General features: G+C 44.2%; 1 protein-coding gene across 2 annotated transcripts in view; it reads left to right on the plus strand.

Moving 5' to 3' along the window:
* The first annotated feature begins 562 nt into the window (after positions 1-562).
* ccdc50a (coiled-coil domain containing 50a) overlaps positions 563-21,327 on the plus strand; it is a 28,115-nt gene continuing 7,350 nt past the window's right edge. Inside the window, exons 1-6 of one of the 2 annotated variants that reach the window (XM_074635228.1) lie at positions 630-831; positions 8,960-9,022; positions 12,981-13,110; positions 16,043-16,133; positions 16,897-16,999; positions 20,329-21,189. In XM_074635228.1, coding sequence (XP_074491329.1) covers positions 777-831; positions 8,960-9,022; positions 12,981-13,110; positions 16,043-16,133; positions 16,897-16,999; positions 20,329-21,189 — 1,303 coding nt within the window. In that variant the 5' untranslated portion in view covers positions 630-776. Of the gene's footprint in view, positions 832-8,959; positions 9,023-12,980; positions 13,111-16,042; positions 16,134-16,896; positions 17,000-20,328; positions 21,190-21,327 lie in introns of both variants that reach the window. The other variant, XM_074635229.1, reaches the window with a different exon arrangement.

The following is a 21,327-nucleotide window of genomic DNA, read 5'->3' on the forward strand; positions in this document are numbered from 1 at the left end:
GCGTTAAAAACTTTGTAAGAAAGTGCATATATTAAGCCACAAATGAAAGTTCTATAATAAATATATATATACAGTATATATATATACATATATAGTTGGCCTTAGTTGTCTTTTAGCTTTGATATTCAAGAAATCCTATGAAAAAAATAAACCCCAAATAGCCCCAAAGTAAACAAATAATGTGTTTTGGGGAGAAAAAACATTTAAACAGTATGATATAAAACATGGATTCATTACAAACATTAATTTAAGACGGTGAGAATAATGTTTTAAACAATTTAATCTGCAGAAATCCAAGACAATTACAATATAAAATTTAAATAATATATGATTTGAGGTGAAAGTCTTAAGGTTCACAGTGATTAAAATGCTATGACATGGGGACATCTCAGCCTATATGTGTATTATAGAACTATATATACATATTCATTCAAAGTCTTTTATTTTGACATGTCTAAGCGGAAGTCACGTGTTAACCCTTTGTAGCTTGGGGGTTGTATCTTCAGAGAGGGAGGAGACGCTCGTAGGAAACACTGCTAGCTTCAGCAGAGGAGCTGCTGCTAGGCAATTACAGCAGCGACGAACCGAGAGAGAGAGAGAGAGAGAGAGAGAGGAGGGTGGCCACCGAAACTAATCAAAAAGAGCCGTCCAGCACCTGAACCAATCGATTTCTAACAGATAAAAGGCGATCAATCAATCAGCCGGCAGGTTAACCTTCGGGGAAACGCGGAAGTGTAACTCAACGTCAACGTGACTTATTATCTATCGGTGACAACATGGCTGAATCTACCGTTAGCATCGACAAGAACAAACTACCTGGAGTGAAAGAGGGTAAAGTCACTAACATGTCATATTGTACTGGCTACATGTGAAGTGAGCTCAATGTTTAGCATCACAGCTGATGTTCACCTGAGCGAGCACAGGTGTTTCTGTTTGGTGTTGTGATGCTTGTTAGCAAAGCTTTGCTAGTTGATGCTAGGTCAGTAATGCTGCTGGAGTCAGGTGTAGCCTGTAGACCTCTTAGCCTGGGTGCAGACCTGTGCAGACCTCTTAGCCTGGGTGCAGACCTGTGCAGACCTCTTAGCCTGGCTGCAGACCTGTGTAGACCTCTTAGCCTGGGTGCAGACCTCTTAGCCTGGGTGCAGACCTCTTAGCCTGGGTGCAGACCTGTGCAGACCTCTTAGCCTGGGTGCAGACCTGTGCAGAAGTCTTAGCATGGGTGCAGACCTGTGCAGACCTCTTAGCATGGGTGCAGACCTGTTCAGACCTCTTAGCCTGGGTGCAGACCTGTGCAGACCTCTTAACCTGGGTGCATACCTCTTTAGCCTGGCTGCAGACCTCTTAGCCTGGCTACAGACCTGTGCAGACCTCTTAACCTGGGTGCATACCTCTTTAGCCTGGCTGCAGACCTCTTAGCCTGGCTACAGACCTGTGCAGACCTCTTAGCCTGGGTGCAGACCTGTGCAGAAGTCTTAGTATGGGTGCAGACCTGTTCAGACCTCTTAGCCTGGGTGCAGACCTCTTAGCCTGGGTGCAGACCTCTTAGCCTGGGTGCAGACCTGTGCAGACCTCTTAGCCTGGGTGCAGACCTGTGCAGAAGTCTTAGCATGGGTGCAGACCTGTGCAGAAGTCTTAGCATGGGTGCAGACCTGTGCAGAAGTCTTAGCCTGGGTGCAGACCTGTTCAGACCTCTTAGCATGGGTGCAGACCTGTTCAGACCTCTTAGCCTGGGTGCAGACCTGTGTAGACCTCTTAGCCTGGGTGCAGACCTCTTAGCGTGGCTGCAGACCTGTGCAGACCTCTTAGCGTGGCTGCAGACCTCTTAGCCTGGGTGCAGACCTCTTAGCGTGGCTGCAGATCTCTTAGCCTGGGTGCAGACCTCTTAGCCTGGCTGCAGACCTGTGCAGACCTCTTAGCCTGGGTGCAGACCTCTTAGCCTGGGTGCAGATCTCTTAGCCTGGTCTTAGCCTGGGTGCAGACCTCTTAACCTGGGTGCAGACCTCTTAACCTGGGTGCAGACCTCTTAGCCTGGTCTTAGCCTGGTTGCAGACCTCTTAGCCTGGTCTTAGCCTGGTTGCAGACCTCTTAACCTGGGTGCAGATCTCTTAGCCTGGGTGCAGACCTCTTAACCTGGGTGCAGACCTCTTAACCTGGGTGCAGACCTCTTAGCCTGGGTGCAGATCTCTTAGCCTGGTCTTAGCCTGGTTGCAGACCTCTTAGCCTGGGTGCAGACCTCTTAGCCTGGTTGCAGACCTCTTAGCCTGGGTGCAGACCTCTTAACCTGGGTGCAGACCTCTTAACCTGGGTGCAGACCTCTTAGCCTGGTCTTAGCCTGGGTGCAGACCTCTTAGCCTGGTCTTAGTCTGGGTGCAGACCTCTTAGCCTGGGTGCAGACCTCTTAGCCTGGTCTTAGCCTGGTTGCAGACCTCTTAGCCTGGGTGCAGACCTCTTAACCTGGGTGCAGACCTCTTAGCCTGGTCTTAGCCTGGGTGCAGACCTCTTAGCCTGGTCTTAGTCTGGGTGCAGACCTCTTAGCCTGGGTGCAGACCTCTTAGCCTGGTCTTAGCCCGGTTGCAGACCTCTTAGCCTGGGTGCAGACCTCTTAGCCTGGGTAAAGACCTCTTAACCTGGTCTTAGCCTGGTTGCATACCTCTTAGCCTGGGTGCAGACCTCTTAACCTGGGTGCAGACCTCTTAGCCTGGGTGCAGACCTCTTAGCCTGGTCTTAGCCTGGGTGCAGACCTCTTAGCCTGGTCTTAGCCTGGGTGCAGACCTCTTAGCCTGGGTGCAGACCTCTTAGCCTGGGTAAAGACCTCTTAACCTGGGTGCAGACCTCTTAGCCTGGTCTTAGCCTGGGTGCAGACCTCTTAGCCTGGGTGCAGACCTCTTAGCCTGGGTGCAGACCTCTTAGCCTGGGTGCAGACCTCTTAGCCTGGGTGCAGACCTCTTAGCCTGGGTGCAGACCTCTTAGCCTGGGTGCAGACCTCTTAGCCTAGGTAAAGACCTCTTAGCCTGGGTGCAGACCTCTTAGCCTGGGTAAAGACCTCTTAGCCTGGGTAAAGACCTCTTAGCCTGGGTGCAGACCTCTTAGCCTGGGTAAAGACCTCTCAGCCTGGGTAAAGACCTCTTAGCCTGGGTGCAGACCTCTTAGCCTGGGTAAAGACCTCTTAGCCTGGGTAAAGACCTCTTAGCCTGGGTAAAGACCTCTTAGCCTGGGTGCAGACCTCTTAGCCTGGGTGCAGACCTCTTAGCCTGGGTAAAGACCTCTTAGCCTGGGTGCAGACCTCTTAGCCTGGGTAAAGACCTCTTAGCCTGGGTAAAGACCTCTCAGCCTGGGTGCAGACCTCTTAGCCTGGTCTTAGCCTGGGTAAAGACCTCTTAGCCTGGGTAAAGACCTCTTAGCCTGGGTAAAGACCTCTTAGCCTGGGTAAAGACCTCTTAGCCTGGGTAAAGACCTCTTAGCCTGGTCTTAGCCTGGGTAAAGACCTCTTAGCCTGGGTAAAGACCTCTTAGCCTGGGTAAAGACCTCTTAGCCTGGTCTTAGCCTGGGTAAAGACCTCTTAGCCTGGGTAAAGACCTCTTAGCCTGGGTAAAGACCTCTTAGCCTGGGTAAAGACCTCTCAGCCTGGGTGCAGACCTCTTAGCCTGGTCTTAGCCTGGGTGCAGACCTCTTAGCCTGGGTAAAGACCTCTTAGCCTGGGTGCAGACCTCTTAGCCTGGGTAAAGGCGTCGTACCAGATTGTGTATCTATCCCTGTCAACGCTAGAACATTATTTTCCACTTCATATTCCACATGAATGTTTGAATTGTGGTGAAATGGTTTGTGGGTAAAGGGACATGCTCTACTACTCTACTCTACACACAATCTGTCAAGACACCAGTGAGTGTAAATACAGTGTGTGGGGAGTCTGGTGATTTGTAGCCTTAGTAACGTTACAGACTAAGTGGAGGAGTCTTCCTGTAGTGAGGTATGTGCAGAGCAAAGATGCTTTGTTTGTTGTTGTTATGAAAGCAGCATGGACAGTGGCCTCCTCCTTGTGAATTTCATATCTCACATATCCGGTTACACTTTGCTTTTGGCTGTAAAATCTGTCACTGCTTTGAAACATTATCTCGCCTGCAAAAAAATACCCACCCCTTCCTTTATAACTTTTATACACTACAAACTCAAAACGGTCTACTGATGTGAAGGTGAGAAAGCAGGCGCAGAGCGGGGTTTATACCCTGAAGCAGGTTTTGGATGAGATGCTGTCGTCGTGTTACATTTTGTATCCCTGTCAACGCTAGAACATTATTTTCCACTTCATATTTCACATAATGTTTGAATTGTGGTGAAATGGTTTGTGGGTAAAGGGACACGCTCTACTACTCTACTCTACACACAATCTGTCAAGACATCAGTGTGTGTAAATACAGTGTGGGGAGCCAGGTGATTTGTAGCCTTAGTAACGTTACAGGCAGGGAATGAAATTAGCACCTGCCACCTGCCAAATAACAGGGTGGCTGTGGCAGGTAACAACTTCAGGCAACCTGCCACGATGGCAGATTCCTTATATTAAGAAATATTATTTTTAAAAAGCAATTCCTAAATTAAAAATAGTCAGGGATTAAGGTTACATGATCCATATTTCTACTGTCTGTTACCACTGACTCAGTGCTTACTAGGGTTGGACGAAAATATCGAGTATTGCAATATTATGTTTTGTGATACTGTGTCTATCAATTCTCAAAAACTCTGTACTGAATTCTAATTATTAGTTTACATGCAAAGATTAACTCAGTCAATATTTTTTTTTTATTTGCAAAGATATGCGCCGTCTGTGATAAATGCAAATGTAAATCCTACATTTCTGATTGCATAAAAAAGTAAAAAAAATTTTGCTCAGATTTTATGCATACGGTGTGTTTTTTATTCTATGACAGTTTTTCTAAAATTAGATTTGAAAAAAATCGCGATATATTGTTTTGCTTACAGTACCGCAATCTCGCAATGTTTTGAATCGTAACCCTTGTATCATGATACGTATGTTATCGCCAGATTCTTGCCAATACACAGTCCTAGTGTTTACAATTCTAAAGCGTTCTACATAGATTTCAGAAGTGGCAGATAAAACAATTGCGTGGCTAGTAGAAATGTTCAGTGACCTGCCACTGTGGCACGTGAGGAAAAAACTTAATTTTAGACCCTGGTTACAGACCAAATGGAGGTGTCTTCCTGTAGTAAGGTATGTGCAGAGCCAGATGCTTTGTTTGTTGTTGTTATGAAAGCAGCATGGACAGTGGCCTCCTCCTTGTGAATTTCATATCTCACATATCCGGTTACACTTTGCTTTTGGCTCTGCAATAAATAACCAACACCCACCCCCCTTCCTTTATGACTTTTACACACTACAAACTCAAAATTGTCTACTGATGTGAAGGTGAGAAGCAGGTGCAGAGCGGGGTTTTTACCCTGAAGCAGGTTTTGGATGGGATGCTGTGCTGGTGGGGAAGGACCCGTCCTGTTAGTGTGAAGCAGCTGCTCAGCAGGATGCTTGTTATTCTGGTCAGAGAGAGAGAGAGAAGGAACGTGCACTGCTTGGCTAGTCTGCAGAGGGAAAGACTGAGAAAGCTGCTGGAAAAGTTTCAATTTCATCCCCTCATGTGCTTTGGGAAGATAGTAAATATTGTGAACTGTCTAGTTGTGCTGCTGCACTGTAAATCACAGATGCATTGTAATTTGCCATTTCCTTCTTCTCACGCGAAGAACAAAGACTTGACTCTTGTGGTCTGTGTGCATTGTGGTGTCATGTCAGGCAAGCGAAGGTGTGAGAACTTAAACCATAGCAGCTGTAATCCTTCTGTCACTTGGTGTTGTTGTGAAATCTAGACCAAGTTAAGTATTGCATTTTCCAAAATGTTAACTTCCACATGCTTTTAAAGAAACTGTCACACAAACTTTGGTGGTACAGTAGCTAAAACATCTGGTGTTTAAAGTAGGGCTGCCCCCTCCTAGTCGATAAGTCGAGTAATCGGTCGTTTTGGTCTTAGTCGACTAAGATTTCTTTAGTCAATTAGTCATTTTTTATGCTTCTTTTCATGCTGAATGACTTATATCCAAGGAACTTATGAGCATATCTGCGGTAAACAAGATTTAAAGTGGTGCTTTTGTGTGGTTCTTTGTGGAAAAATTCAGTTTTACAGGTCTGTCCATTAAATCGATTAGTCGACTAACAACTCTGCCTAACATACAGCGACCGAGCTAACTCTGGCGAAAGCAGCGCAACATTTTTTCCAGATATACCATGAGCGACATCACTCTCTATTACATAGAGAGCTCGATATTGATTAACTGTCAATTACTGTTGATTTTTGACCAATGAAAATAGGTTAGTGGTGCGTAAAACTTTGCATAAATAGAGCCAGGGCAAGCGTTTTTACAAACAAGCGACATAACGCTGCCTGTACGCTGAGTCGCTGACGCACAGAGCACGTCAGGACATCTTCATTGGGGAAAAACTGAAACAATCTGATGTTCGCATTGCATCCAGTTAGGAAGAGGTATAAGAGTTTCTTTGGTGGAAGACAGCCCTAGTTTAGAGCTATACCAGCCAGAATAAATCTCAGGTTTCTTGGCTAAGAAGATTAAGCATATGGTTGATATTGGTCTTTGTTAATCAAATCCCATACTGGTCCTGGTCAGAGTCAGTGGGGGGGGCTTTGTGGAGGTCTCGCCCTCCTCTTCACAGCATCTGTTTAAACCCAACCATCCACCCAGTCGCCTCCCATCGCATTCAACCAGACAATCTGGACCACTCATCAGTGTTTTGTTTGAATCCCAGCTTGCGTTTTGTGCTTGTCAATAATGCACACCAACAGATAGTCATAGACTGTTGCTGGTTATAAATTTTTTATGTGGATGAAGTAATGTTTGTGAGAGCAGATGATGGGCCGTGAGCCTGGCTGTGTGTGGTTATTGAGTGTGGCTCGGCTCTGTAATGAAACCTGAGAGGAGGAGAGCTGTAAATACAAGATTAGTGTCACAAAAAGGATTGATATGACTGAATATATATATATATACTCTGAGTAGGTTAAATTATTCTTTTTGGTTGGTCTTCACTGAACAGACACTGCCAGCAGCAGAGAGTGGTGCGCGGCTGCTTGCAAGATGAAATCATGGCTTAATTTGGTTCTTCTATATTTGATGCAATGAAATTTCCACAAGTTTTGCAGCTGAAGAAACGTTTTCTTGCTGCAGTATTTTAAGATGCAGCCTATGCAAAACAGAGGATGGTTAAATCCAACCATAGAAGCACATACGTCCTCTATGCTATAAGGTCCACATCCATAATTAGCTGAGGTTGTGAGAAAGGTCTTAAATGTCCCCTTAGCTTCTACTGTTTCCTGCACGGGAAACTGTCAGCATTTGTCGACTGGTGGATTCCTTTCACGAATACTCAAAGGAAGAAAAGCTGCCTCATTTCAGAACAGTTCAGATCATAGATTATGTGGTGTCGGTATCAGGTTTTTATGAGGAAAAGTACCCTGCTACAACCGTTTGCACAATTGTTTCCTAGAATGAATGTTTCTCAGCATTTTGGCAATACGTGTAATATTGAAACCATAAATGGAAAGTCTGAAGAATGTTAAGATGGAAAATGAACAGTAAAATATCTCACACTGTGTGTACAGATAATTGAGATTGAGAGATGAGATATTTAGCCATACGTGTGCAGTTCGAGCCCTCGAGCTTTGAGCTGAGAGAATAGGCCAAGTAAAAAATTAGAAGCTGCTTCAGTAAATGTGACTCACTGGTGGATAGGTTTTGTTCAAATGATTATCAGGTTGCAGATCTCATGCAGTCCGTAATGTTTTAGGTTTGAGCTTTGATAAGATAACAACATTTTTGTGGGCGATTGTTGTATTGTAACATCAGCATTTATACATTCACCTGATTAAATACATGTGTTTCTGCTTATGCCTTGCTGATACGCACAAATTGTTTTACGCCGGGGGAGGTTTTTACTCATGTACTGTATTTGCCTGCTTGTCACATTTTGTCAACCAGTGCAGGGATTTAAACCGGCAGCTTGTCAGTAGTAAGCCAGCTTCTCACTCCTTAAGGCCCGTTGCTCGCACCCCTAAATAACTTTGAAGAAAAAGCTCAAAGGCTCACACGACATCAGTTCTTATTTAAGCTTTCACAATCGGGGCGAATGATGGTTCCTCATTCAGTTTCACATCATGTCTTTGCAGACAGAAAATAACTAAACCACACACCACTCGCCAGATGGCCAAACTCTTTATCAGACGGAGAAACACTGCTTGGCCCAGTTTCTAATTTGTGAAACCTATAGAAGTATGATATTTAAATGTCCCAAGTCATTCCATTTTTTCAGATATATTACGAGCGCTAATACTTTCTGTTACATCGTTGCGTTGATTTTGCCCAATGAAATTAGGTTGGAGGTGCGCGAAACTTTGGATAAATAGAGCCAGGACGAGTGGCTTTCAAACAAGCGACACATCGCTAGGCCTGTTCGCTGATAAACGGAGCAGGTTAGGAGATCTTCTAACTGAAACAATCTAATGTGCGCTCGTTCACATCACGTCCAGTTAGGAAGAGATGTCACTCGGCAAATCATTACATTATGTCAACTGATCATATAAAGAGCCGCCGAACATGAAATAAATTCACAGATTAAATCTTCCGAATGAGCTGCTTGTGTGTTCTAGTAAACCCATGAAACTTGGCCTCCTGTTCTTGATAGTGGGTCAGATATCAGCTCATTTTTCTCTGTAAGCATGTGTGTAGGCAGATGGGCCGGATGTTAAACACCTGAAACTGTGAACGTCAGATAGCGATCTAACATCGCAACTGCCTCAAGCTTGACTTGTACCTGTTAGAGTCTTGAAACTAATTTTAAACTTTGTCTTTCTCAGTATTGTTTTTCAGTTTCAATCTCTTTCTTTTTTTTCAGTGTGCCGAGACTTTGCCGTGCTGGAGGACCACTGCCTGGCCTACAACCTCCAGGAGCAAGAAAGTAAGACACTACAAATTAGCCATGTTTTTTTATTTCTTCTTCCCAGCCCCCAAGTTTTCCCCTTAAAGGGGCTAGATGTAAGAATCATAAATTGCTTGTTAACAGTGAAACCTGTGGCCGTTAAGTCAATGACAGTCAGCGACCACAATATCACTCTATATTTCACATGGCAGTAATGTTAGCTCACCAGTCCAATAGGACTTTTGACAGCTCGGGATCCGATTTGATACCCAAAACCAAACGAAGGTCCCTCCTTGAAATCGAAGGCCCGGCCGATGTTGAGCCTAGTTTTCCCCTGATGTCAGTTTTGCAACACGGGCCTCACTAGATATAACTTTGTTTTTTTTGTGCTTCGGAGGAGTTTGTGTCGGAGTCTGAGTTGTGGTGGGGGCTGATAGTTTGTTGGCGTTAGCTGACTCCATTTCTAACCAAACGTTAGCTATGGTTGCACACTGTTAGCCCTGTAGCAGAGCTGTAGCGGAGCTGTAGCTGCGAGTAAAGGCATTCGCAAGCGCGCATGGTGTCACATACGTTGGATTTTCCCGAAAAAAACGGATTCTTCACATTAAAAGCAGTCTATTTCGGAAGGTCTAATTTTTTAGGTTAGGTTACGACCTGTTCAATAAACGATTAAAAAACTTTTATACATAAACAAAAATTGCATACAGTCCCTTTAAGAGACTGGTAACACCTACTTATTTAAAACAGGGGTCTTCTGTGTTTAATGTAACTGACCACTGATCTGTGGTCTATTCCAGTCAGTGAAAAGCTTGGCAGCTTTATAAAGATGAAAATATCCAGAGAGGTCATACAGATACTGCAGGTCTGTTTCCTTTTCCAGACAGTCTGTTTAAACACTTAAGTCATTTATCGTTGTAATGTTTTCTGCATCAGAGCCGTTACGTCACTGTAGACTGGTTAATGTCAAGCTGCCCTGCTGCTGCAATCCTCCTGTAGGCCACTTAATGCTTACTTTGCAAAAGAACAAACTATGAAAGATGTTTTCAGAGCGTGGCGGTAGAAAAATTAATGCAGTCCACAATGCTCCTCTTTTCCCCTTCTGGAAAAAATGTGTCAAGTCTAACAAAGTGCAGCGTCAGTGGCTGCAGCCAGCTTTAAGCCTACATAAACCCTGCTTCAGTCACGCAGTTAGCTGTGTGAATGGTGCAGGATGCCACAATAATACTGTATCAGGGCAGGGCCGTGGCAGACTACAGTGGGGCTGGTGCATGTGATTTGTTTGGATCACATTAATTTGTGTGTGCTGCAGAGAAGCTGGAGCTGAAGTTAGACGGCACAGTCAGCTTAGCAAGGGGTTTTATATGAACACACTGTGACATGCTATTGTCTGTGTGTGTGTTTCTGTAAAGGAGAATTCTGTGTGTACATGTCGTGCAAGTATTTGTTCCTGCATGCCTCAATAGATTAGCTGGTGCCTTTATGTGAGCTCACATGTGCCTAATTAACCGTCATCTCTTTCACACGATTTAAAAAGGCACTTTGGAGACTCGCTCACTAAGTGCATTAAGATGAATTGCTGAAATGTCATCATGATTATGACTTTTAAACCTTTGTTTCTCGTATCAAAAGCTTCTTTTAGTTTAGTGTTTCTAGTAGAAATTCTCCCAGGAGCTGCTGGCCCTGTAGGATATCTCCTGCTGAGTTAGGTTGAAAGAAACATTTTCTGACCCAGAAATAACAAAGCTTTTCTTTCATCAGGCACAAATGAATATTTGCAGATGGCTAATGGCCTCATATCCTCCACCTGCACTCATTCATAAAGAAGTGACAATAGAAAGAGGGGACTGCTTTTAGGTTGTGCAGGAAATTATTTGGTTACCGTTCACATTTCTTTGGTGAGCTTTTGATTTGAAATAATGGATCAATTTATAGTATAGACTATATACTGTATAAGAAGTGGACGTAGTGACCGTGACGTCACCCATTGGTTTGTGGACTGCAATTTTGAAGCCTCGAGTTCGGCATTTTGGTAGTCACCATGTTGGTTTTTTGCAACCAGAAGTGACACGAGAGGGTGGAGCTAAGTACAACCGAACGCATAATAAGACATTTTTAGGTGTCCAAAATGTTACAAATAACTTTGAAGAACTGAAAACAGACTGTGAAAAGGTTAAAGTTGTAAGACGAAAACCGGACAACGCCGTGGTAGCGACCTGTCAATCATGAGGTAGCACCGCCCTAAAGCATACCCTGCTTTATGGTCTATTTGACTCTAAATTGGACCATAATTTACTAAATGAACATCATGCTGTATTGAAGAAGACTTGAAACTATCGATTTAGACCATAAACTCATGTTTACAATGTTAACTGAGGTAATAAATCAAGTGAGAAGTAGGTTCATTTTCTCATAGACTTCTATACAATCAGACTTGTTTTTGCAACCAGAGGAGTCGCCCCCTGCTGGTTATTAGAAAGAATGCAAGTTCAAGGCACTTCCGCATTGCTTTCACTTTTTGCCCACTGGTGTAGACAGTGGAAACATTGCTTTTACTTATCTGCGCTGGACAGTAGTTTGTTATTCTGTTTCCGTAAATATGTCACCATAAAAGGGTAAATTATGCAACAAGCTGTGCAAGAAAGAAGGCCAGATGTCACGCCGCCATACCCTAAGTGCAGATTAGGCTGTGTTTTAACTGTGATTAAGTTGGTTTTGGCTGGCCTGCCCTTGTGTTGTCATTAACCCTTTTGAAGCCTTAGTGATCCATGAGCGAGGCTCATCTCCTTTGTTGTCACTAAACTGATCTGCTATGAGCTGGAAAAATCTTTGTTTCACCTTTGACCCTGGAGGTTGCTGAGTAGAATGCTGGCTGACGTAGCCTGACTGTCTTTTTTTCCCCCCTGGGTCACATCAACAGATGGCCATCCCAGAAGAGGCTTTTTAGCACATTCACTTCAGGTTAATACCGAGTTAAAGCTGTCTTTCATTTCCATTCGAAATGTTGAGTATGAAGCATCCAAATTACACATGGAAAACATTTCTTTATGGCTGTGTCAGCAGCACTTGGCGTGTTTGTTTCTGGAATGCGTTTTCTCCATTTCAGCGAGCAGCTCCTCACTGAGGTTCAGATAGATAGAACTTTCTCACCCCAAGTCCCCTTTTTCCTGAATGACGTCACACAAGACGTCTTCAAGGCCGAGTTTGTTGAATGAACCAATGTCACAATGTCTGGTCATGTTTTTGTTTTGCTACCTTGAAAGATGAATCAGTTTTCCTGTTGAGAGATGTGGCACTGGATAAATGATCTTGACTCGTGATCAGTTTTTTGCCCTCTAAATAATTTTTTTTGTAAGGTGTCATAGATGTAAACAATAGATCAGCGTCATCCACAAAAAAAATCAATGTCAACACCTTGACTTTTTATCAAGTCGCTACAGCTGTGACTCACAGTTTCCTCTTTCAATCCCACCAGTCAGAAAGCAGAAACTTTATGGCGCCTCTCACGGGTAAATTGGCAAACGTAATTTGGTCCTTTTCACATGAAAGCTGGCAGCAGATCGATAGCCAGGTGAAACAGAGCTGAGGGACTGAGTGATGCTCTCCTCGCTCACCAAGTGCTTGGAGTGCGTCAGCAGGCAGGATTTATCATCTGTTATGGCCCACAACGTGCCATCACACAACCTTGGAACGGCACCTCAGCTGCAAACAGTCATTTCTCAGTGACTAAGACGGCTCCCTGTTTATTAGCGGAGACTGAAGCGTCTGTGTTCTCGACAACGTTTATCTTGTTCTCTTCAGGCCATCTAAACAACACTACAGCTCCTCAGAGAGGAAAAACATCAAGAACGTGTGGATCTGTAAATAAACTCCTCGGTGCTCTGCTGCTTATCACTCCTCTAATTCCTCATCACTAGTGAGGTCCAGCCAGCTGACCTACTACTCCTGGATTGTGTGTACACATGTTTAAGAGCTGTGCTTATGTGTTTGTGTCCAACAGTCGAGAGCCACTTGGCGTCCAACGTCAATAAGAGCCGTCTGGTGCAGACGGACCTGCAGGTGGCCAAGAAGCTGCAGGAGGAGGAGGATCTGAGGGCCAAGGGCCAGAACCAGAAACAGCACGTTGACATGTGGGTGTCACACACACACACGCACACACTCACATACATACAAGGAATTTGACTTGTTTTATGCATCTCTCTCAATGCACTTACACAGAAATAGAAATAACAGCTAGGGACAAGGACAATAAAGCTGGATAGATCAAAACGTCTATAAAAATCAAGTGTTGTATATATGTCTATATCAAAGCACAATCCCAATGGAAGAAATTGACAATAAAACCATACACACAAAAGTAGTTAAGATGTAGAGAAGGTAACCTACAGTATGTGATTACCTGGTAAAAATTGAATTAGTAATGTAAATGCCCTTATTTAAAGGGGAACTACGGCCATTTTCAAAATTCGTACATGTCATTTCTATGGTCTAAGACAGTCCAAAAATATTAGCTAACATGAACAACTCTCTCCCAAATTCAAAAACTAGAGTGCTAAAACTCAAACTAGTGATGTCATAGGGTATAAAGTGTGGAACTGCTCCATAGACAATGAATTAGGAAAGATGACACTGAGAGCACCCAGGGGAATGATCTATGTGATGGGAACATTTTCTTTTTCACTATTGACATTCAGAATAGAATAAATCTCATTTAGGTATAAAGAAAGTAAGAAAACAAACACTGTGGGTCCACAAAATCAGCCTCCCATTCATTGTCTATAGAGCAGCTCCAGACTTTATACCCTACGACATCACTAGCTTGAGACTTACTTCTCTGGTTTCTGGCTTTGAGAGAGAGTAGCTCATGTTCACAAACATTGATTGGACTTTAGGCCATGGAAATAACACATTGAAATTATTAATTTAGGTAGTGTTCCCCTTTAATATGATAAATTATATGAGGTTCAGCATTTACTTGAAAGGTGTAATCTGGTTATAATTGTATATAATCATCTAGGTGTAGCTATAGCCATCCTTCTAAGTGCAGGATTATGAGTCTATATTGTTTCTGAAATGAAATGACCCTAAAGGACGTCATGAAGTCATCAGAATACTTTGCAATAATAGCCGTGTACAGTGTTTGTGGACTTTTTGATAGCATCTGTTTCAGATTAGTGTAATCTGGTGTAATTACTCCCAAACCCTGTACCTAGACAGATTAAAGCTCCACCAGCGAAGTGATCCATCACACCCACCATAGATGACTCCAAACTGATTTATCGCTCAGTGTAGGTTTGACCCCTTTTTATCGTCGTAAATTATGAGGTGACGTCTTGCGTTCATTACCGGCGTGTTTATGCTCTTTGTGCTAGAGAGCACATATGCGATGGTTTGGCTTTGTTAGCCAGGTCAGAGGATGAAGAGGATTACTGAGTCATACATTCAGTATAGTATTCAGTATTTCTACACTCACTTTGTTATTAAGAGCAACTGTGTGGAGAAGATTTGTGCTGGTAAATTCTTTGCTACACAAGCAGATCATTCACATTTCTTGTGGTCTCCGTGTGGTATCTCCACAACCCTGAAGTGTAATTATATTTTCTGTGGGGGTTTGGGTGAGCTCCAGCTGCACGTCCAAACTATGCAGCTACCACACAAAGTTGGCTGACAGCTCCTAAACATAGGGAAATGTTCTGTTGCCTCTGCTTCGCTCCAGTAAAATGTCGCCCTCTCTGCTCTGCAATTTGTATTGAAATAATATTGCTGACTCACAGTTTAGTGACTGTTTCACAAACACACACAGACATTTAGTAGTGGGCGCCCCCGGGGAGAGGCCAGATGCTCCACCATCGATGCAGGCAGGCCAGTTCTGCTGGTCGTGCTGGGAGCTCACACTGCCATCCACCCTACACTTGCCAATGCCACTTCATATACACCCACTCTCAGACGTTTGACCACACACACACACACACACACACACACACACACAGAGGAATGCAGCATCACTTGTTTCTTAGTACGTACCGATGAAGGTTTGCCAGCTTAAGTCGTCCTGAGCTGTCGGCTGTTCAGGTCAAATACAGGTGCAGTGCGAGCTGGTTAAGCTGTTACTGTTCCTTTTAGGTAAAGCATTACACTCGTGTATGTCTGCATACACACAAACAGAAAAAAGGATCTTTGCATACCAGCCCTCCAGGCAGATGGTGTTGTCAAAATCACGTCGTTTAAAGTTGTGAGTGTGCCAAAGCGAGCTGTTGAGATCAACAGAGCAGCAGGCGAATATATTCCTGCTCCTGCCTGAAGCACACATGCTACCTCTCACGACACATTAGATAACTTCATGTAGTACGTTCACTTCGTGGCAAAGTAGGTTAAAATGTTTTTACAGGCGTGAGATGAAACTACGGCTGCCCCCCTCTTAGTCGATTTGTCAACTAATTGCTTGTTTTGGTCTTAGTCGACTAAGGTTGCTCAGTTGATTAGTTGTTTTTTTATGCTTTCTTCATGCTGAATGACTTATTTCCAAGACACTTATGAGCACATCTCTGGTAAACACAAGATTTAAAGTGGTGCTTTTGTGTGATTCTTTGTGGAGAAACTCAGTTTCACAGATCTGTTGATTAAATTAATCGATTAGTTGTCAAACTCGTATGAGTGTTAGTCAACTAAGAATTCCTTTGGTTGAGGACAGCCCTGAAGCATCAGCAGAAAGTGCTCATAAAGGGAGACATTGAAGTACTAAACCAATATGTATTAAAGAAATATAGAAATAACAAATATATATTTGAAGCTTTTCTATTAGACATGCATGTGTATAAAAATCTCAACACTGGTTCATGGTAACAGCATCTTGGCCATTAATATCATCATCATCATCATCATCATCATCATCATCATCATCATCATCATCATCCATGTCCTTACTTGTATAAATACAAACATCACTGATAAAACATTGTCAGTCAGAGATTGTCATGATCTTGAAGCTATTAACAGTCGTACATATGTTTTAATGTTCTCCAAACTCCTCCCGGTATGCACATGAACCTTTGGGAACCTCAGCGAGCGTCAAGACAATGAGATCGCCCAGGAGATTCAGGATCAACTGGTCCGACAGGCAGAACAACAGCGACAACAGGAAGAGAAGGATGCGGTAAGACACACACACACACACACACACACACATACTGACATCCCTGCCCATTCAAGCACAATGTTGGTTCTATCCACCCGTCAATGGCTTCACTTCTAGTATCGATGTACTGTAGGGGGTGGCTCATTCCATTTCAGTCATCACCTTGTTTTTGCCTCCCCATTGTATCAATGGAATAACCTCCATAGTGACCTGACCTGTATTTCTTCTCAAAGTTTTAATCACAATGATTATGCCCTCTAATTGATTTAAGTATATGCTGATGCTACAGTATCTGGATGTATTCGTAAATGTTTCTCCTAATACATTTGCATAAAGCAAACATATTTGCCCACTCCCATGTTGATAAGAGTATTAAATACTTGACAAATCTCCCTTTAAGGTACATTTTGAACAGATAGAAAATGTGCGATTAATCGTGATTAACTATGGACAATCATGCGATTAAATATTTCAATCGATTGACAGCCCTACTCAAAATAGGTCACATGCCATTGATTATTTCTTGCCTCTACGTTGAGGGTGTGATGGGACTCATTGCTCCATAGTTTTGTGAAAAATTGGCCCGAGTATGGCACAAACATAAGGGGAACAATGCATCTCACTGCCACTGTGATCTGATGCGTTTGAAGCTACGCTGACTGGCGAAAGAGAAACAGCTACAACTCAAAACATAGTGACATATTTGTTACAGATCGGCTTTTTCCTTTTTCTCGTGGGACGGCATGTTTACTGTGGCCTCGTTTTGTTTGTTTGTTTGTAGGCCATAGCTCGTAAGCTGCAGGAGAAGGAGATGAAAGAGGAGAGGAGGAGACAGAAGCAGCTGGAAGCAAACTTTGAGGAGGAGTACTTTGAGGATCACGGAGGTAGGGAGAGCACCACTGGCTCGTGTTAATGTGTGACTGTTCCTGCGTCTGTGTGTGTATCTCCTATCTGTAAGGACATGAAAGAAGATATACCTCCTCCTCTGTGGACTGGATATTTTTTTTCCAACTCAGGATGTGTGAGGGTGTGCTTTTTTATGCTGCACAGCGCTGGAATTGTCTCTGACTCGAGGCAAAGATTTTGGAATGCATTTATAAGCACATAATTAACCTTGAAGGGAGGCTTACATGTTCCTACAGAGAAATAATTTGTCATTTTTGCTCCCATTCATGAGGAAACACGGCTGTAAATGGGTTTAACAGTGCTCCAGTTTTAAGATACAGCTTCGATAGCAGGTTTTTACCTCCGATATTAAATGAATATCCGGTTGGTGGGTAATGAATACATTAAGAAAAGCTTTTAGATTAACCATCTGATGTCACATACCCACAAATCTGTATTTATTGTGCTTCTTTAACATATTGGTGAGCATCGCAGTGTCACATATTGGGATCTGTTTCAAGGCTTTTCATGCACACATCACCCAAATGCATGATTCATCCAACTGGAGGTCTGTTCATTTTCTACTGAAAGAGAAACAGTGGCTCATTTTAATCTTCTTCTTTTCTTTGACTTCTTTGTAAATTGTTGCCTTGTGTCAAGTAACCTGTGCAGGGGTTCAATGCAGGTCCTTTATAGTAAAGAGTAAAGGGCTATCAGTCCGTCAGCATTAGAAATGTAGCAGCTACCTGACAGTAGTTCCTAGATGGTGGGCAGAGGAGGAAAACATTTTTTAAATTTTTTAGTTAACTTGATAACTAGGGCTGTCAATTGATTAAAATAGTTAATCGCGACTAATTTCACATTTTTTATCTGTTGAAAATGTACCTTAAAGGGAGATTTGTGAAGTATTTAATGCTCTTATCAACATGGTGCTGGTGTGTTTACCCGTTAGGGTTATTATTTTTTGTTCACAAGAGGAATTTTAGGTTTTTCCTCTCATTAGGCTTTCAGGATGTGTGTGTAAGTTAAATGTGCAAAACAGGACAGAGGGAGGAGGACAGTTGTCAACAGAGAGTAGCTGCTATGGAGGCGTGGTTTAGAGAGTACAGTGTCTGTGTTTACACTTTGTTGACACTAATAAAGTGCCTGTTCAGAGCGGGCCGATAATTTGGCCCCCAAAAGTGCAGTTTGCAGCATTCTCGAGAACCGCTCATCACCTGTTGACTCCAGGAAAGTGAAGAAGAGTTTGGTTGTAACGTTAGTATATCCAGCAGCAAAAGTGAACTTCAGTCACTGAGCCGCGGCCTGTCGTCCGCAGATCCCTGAAGCCCCGCCCCCCGCTGCTGCACAGTGATATCGCTTGTTTTTTCACAGTTTATCAATATTGAGCTTTTCGCTAGTCCAAATTGCACCAACTTCGACACTGCACGTCCTTGGGAACCCAGCAATACACCCGCCAAGTGTGAAGTAGATCGGATGAGCGATTCTCGAGATATGCAAAGGACACACACACACACACACACAGATTCCTTGCTTTCTTGTTAGATAAACATGACTGAGCAAATGTCCTCAGCTGTCAGTCTACCTGTCCTGCTGTGTGTGTGTGTATAGATCACCAGCTGTCCAGGTGCTTTACCTCTTTCTAAAGATGGCAGGTGGTCGGCATGAAGCCACAGTACGTCCTTGCTGACTGTGCCACTCTGCCCCGCTCTGTTTGTACTAGAATATTTGTGCCGCTGCCAGGCTCACGATGTCTGCGGTATTTCCTTGCAAGTTACATAACCACTCACCTATAATGTCCCTGCTCAGCGTGTGTGTGTGCATACACCTGTGGCAGTGTGAATGTAAACACAGTAGAACAAAGATTCAGCTCCTTTGTTTAGCCTGCATCTAACGCTGTAAGGGCCTGACGTCACGGCGAGTAACCACATGCATTTTATGCAGGTTACCAGATTGTCACTGTGTTAAAGGTGTTTTTATATCCTCCCTTTGCGCATGTACACACATTCCCACTTCTGTGAAATCATGTTGCTTTTCATCCGGCCGTGGTAATTGGCTGCTCCTCTCAGGAAGTGAAGGGCTGCTGGCTGTGTTTGTCTTAATCCAGTGGATTACAAACCAGCGTGGCGGCGGAACCCGTCTCCGCTTGACAGATATACAACTGGGAAAAAACTGGTAGGAAGAGAGAAAGTGTAGTGGGACTGAAGAGAGAAAACACTTAAAGTAACCCAGTCGCTCCGAGCAGGTTCCAGTCAGGCCGTCTTTGTTGACGTTCAAACTTTTGAAAAAGGAGGCAGGTGCAAAGTCCCGCCATCGATTAGACATCGAGCAGCCGGTTAGATAACTTGAATTCCATTGAGCTGACTGAGTGTTGGCCTCTGCTGTGTGCTTTTCTGCTCATTTGTTTTCATTCAAACTTTTGTCAGTCACAGGCCAACTCCCAGCAGGATGGTTCTTACGGAATGAACATGTTGTTCTCAATCTCATGTTTTGTTGAAATGCACCATTTTAGAATAGGCTAAAATAACACATTTATACTGCATGCAAAATACTGCATGGCTTTTGCCCCAAACTGCATGTGATTATCATGAAGTGGGCATGTCTGTAAAGGGGAGACTCGTGGGTACCCATAGAACCCATTTTCATTCACATATCTTGAGGTCAGAGGTCAAGAAACCCCGGTGAAAATCGCCATGCCATTTTTTCCTCACCAAAATTTTGCCTAACTTTGGAGCATAATTTAGCCTCCTTTGCAACAAGCTAGTATGCTTGGTACCAATGGACTCCTTAGGTTTATAGTTTCATATGATACCTGTAACTTCACTCTACACCCTCTGAAAGATCAAATAGCGGCCGGGCTCGACGGCAGGCCGTCTGATTTTTAATTTTTAATCGGTTCAGTATCGCACAACGTGATATTGTGATACTCGTGTGTCGATATTTTCTTACACCCCTAGTTGACATGATGAGTGTTTGAGCTTTTCCATTCTTTAGGACAAATCTGCATTAATATTACCGTCTATATTTAGTCTCCAAACATTTGTTCCACTGTTTAACTAATCCCAGGGTAGGAACCACGTCTCTGGACATTTTGGGTGCAGCTAATTTCTTACTGCTCTATACATCTATAGCATGTACTTTGTCTTGTGATCATCACTGTCCTCACAGGTGCTGTGTCTAACTCAGTTCTTACTAACCATCTTAGTTTATATCATTCCTGTCTGTGTTGTTTTTTTTGTCACGTTTCCATGTTCTCATCAACCATCTTCATCATTCTCTCCACGCCGCCCTCCTCCCACCCTCGCTCCGTCTTCTCTGCCCGGTTCAGCTGAAAGACGACCACTTGACTTGGACAAACCCGCCCGCCACAAATCAAGTTCCCCAGGCCGACATGACGCAAACGCACATCGTGATCACTCCCCAGATTATAGCTCGACCGAGCCCAAAAGGAGCAGGTACCCAAGGCAGGACCCAGCAGCACCCCACAGCCGATCCAGATACCCTGAGCACCACCTAGTGGCAGAAGGAGGGCGAAGCAGACATGCAGATCCGTACCCAGAGCACCTGGTGCCCCATAGAGGCAAGCATGGGGACAGGTACCCAGACTATGAGCCCACAGAGACCGGCAGAGCCAGGGTCCCACGGGGGGAGGACACAGAGAGAGTGGTGAGGAGGAAAGAGAGACCAACCAGGCCACCTCCACCACAAAGCACCATAGAGAGAGACAAGGCCTGGGACAGAAAAGGGGACAGGCATCATGAACGAGACAGGGGCAGAGACCTGGAATGGGAGAGGCACATGGGAAGAGAGCAGCAGAGGAGAGACAGGGAGCAGGACCCTAGAGTGGGGAGAGCTGGAGGAAGAGAGAGGGAAAGATCCAGAGAAAGAGTACTGAGTGGGGACAGACAGAGAGAGAAAGACAGGCAGAGACAGAAAGACAAAGACAGACAACGAGCGAGGACCAGGAGCACGGAGAGAGTGCTTGAGGAGGAGCCGGGGCACAGCAGGGACTTGCCCAAGGAGGGCAGGTCTTCTTGGGAGGAGGAAGGGGATGCTGGTGAGAGGGAGAGGAGGGCCGGAGGCCGGCAGCGTGTCCACTCCGGCCCCGACGAGGTGTTTGACGAGCCGGATGAGCGGGGCGGGGGTCCCGGCAGGGAACGCAGTCAGTCCCACACCAACGGAGAGACAGGTAGCGCCCTGAGCCCCCCCTCTGGGCTCTGCGGGGGTTTTGTGTGGTGTGCTGGACTTGCTCAGGTGGTGGGTTGATCTAACATTAAAATCACTAATGAAGACACTAATTTCCTCTGTCCTCATGAGGACAACAACA

Source organism: Sebastes fasciatus, chromosome 5 (genome assembly GCF_043250625.1).
Source record: "Sebastes fasciatus isolate fSebFas1 chromosome 5, fSebFas1.pri, whole genome shotgun sequence".
In the NCBI taxonomy this organism is placed as follows: Eukaryota; Metazoa; Chordata; class Actinopteri; order Perciformes; family Sebastidae; genus Sebastes; species Sebastes fasciatus.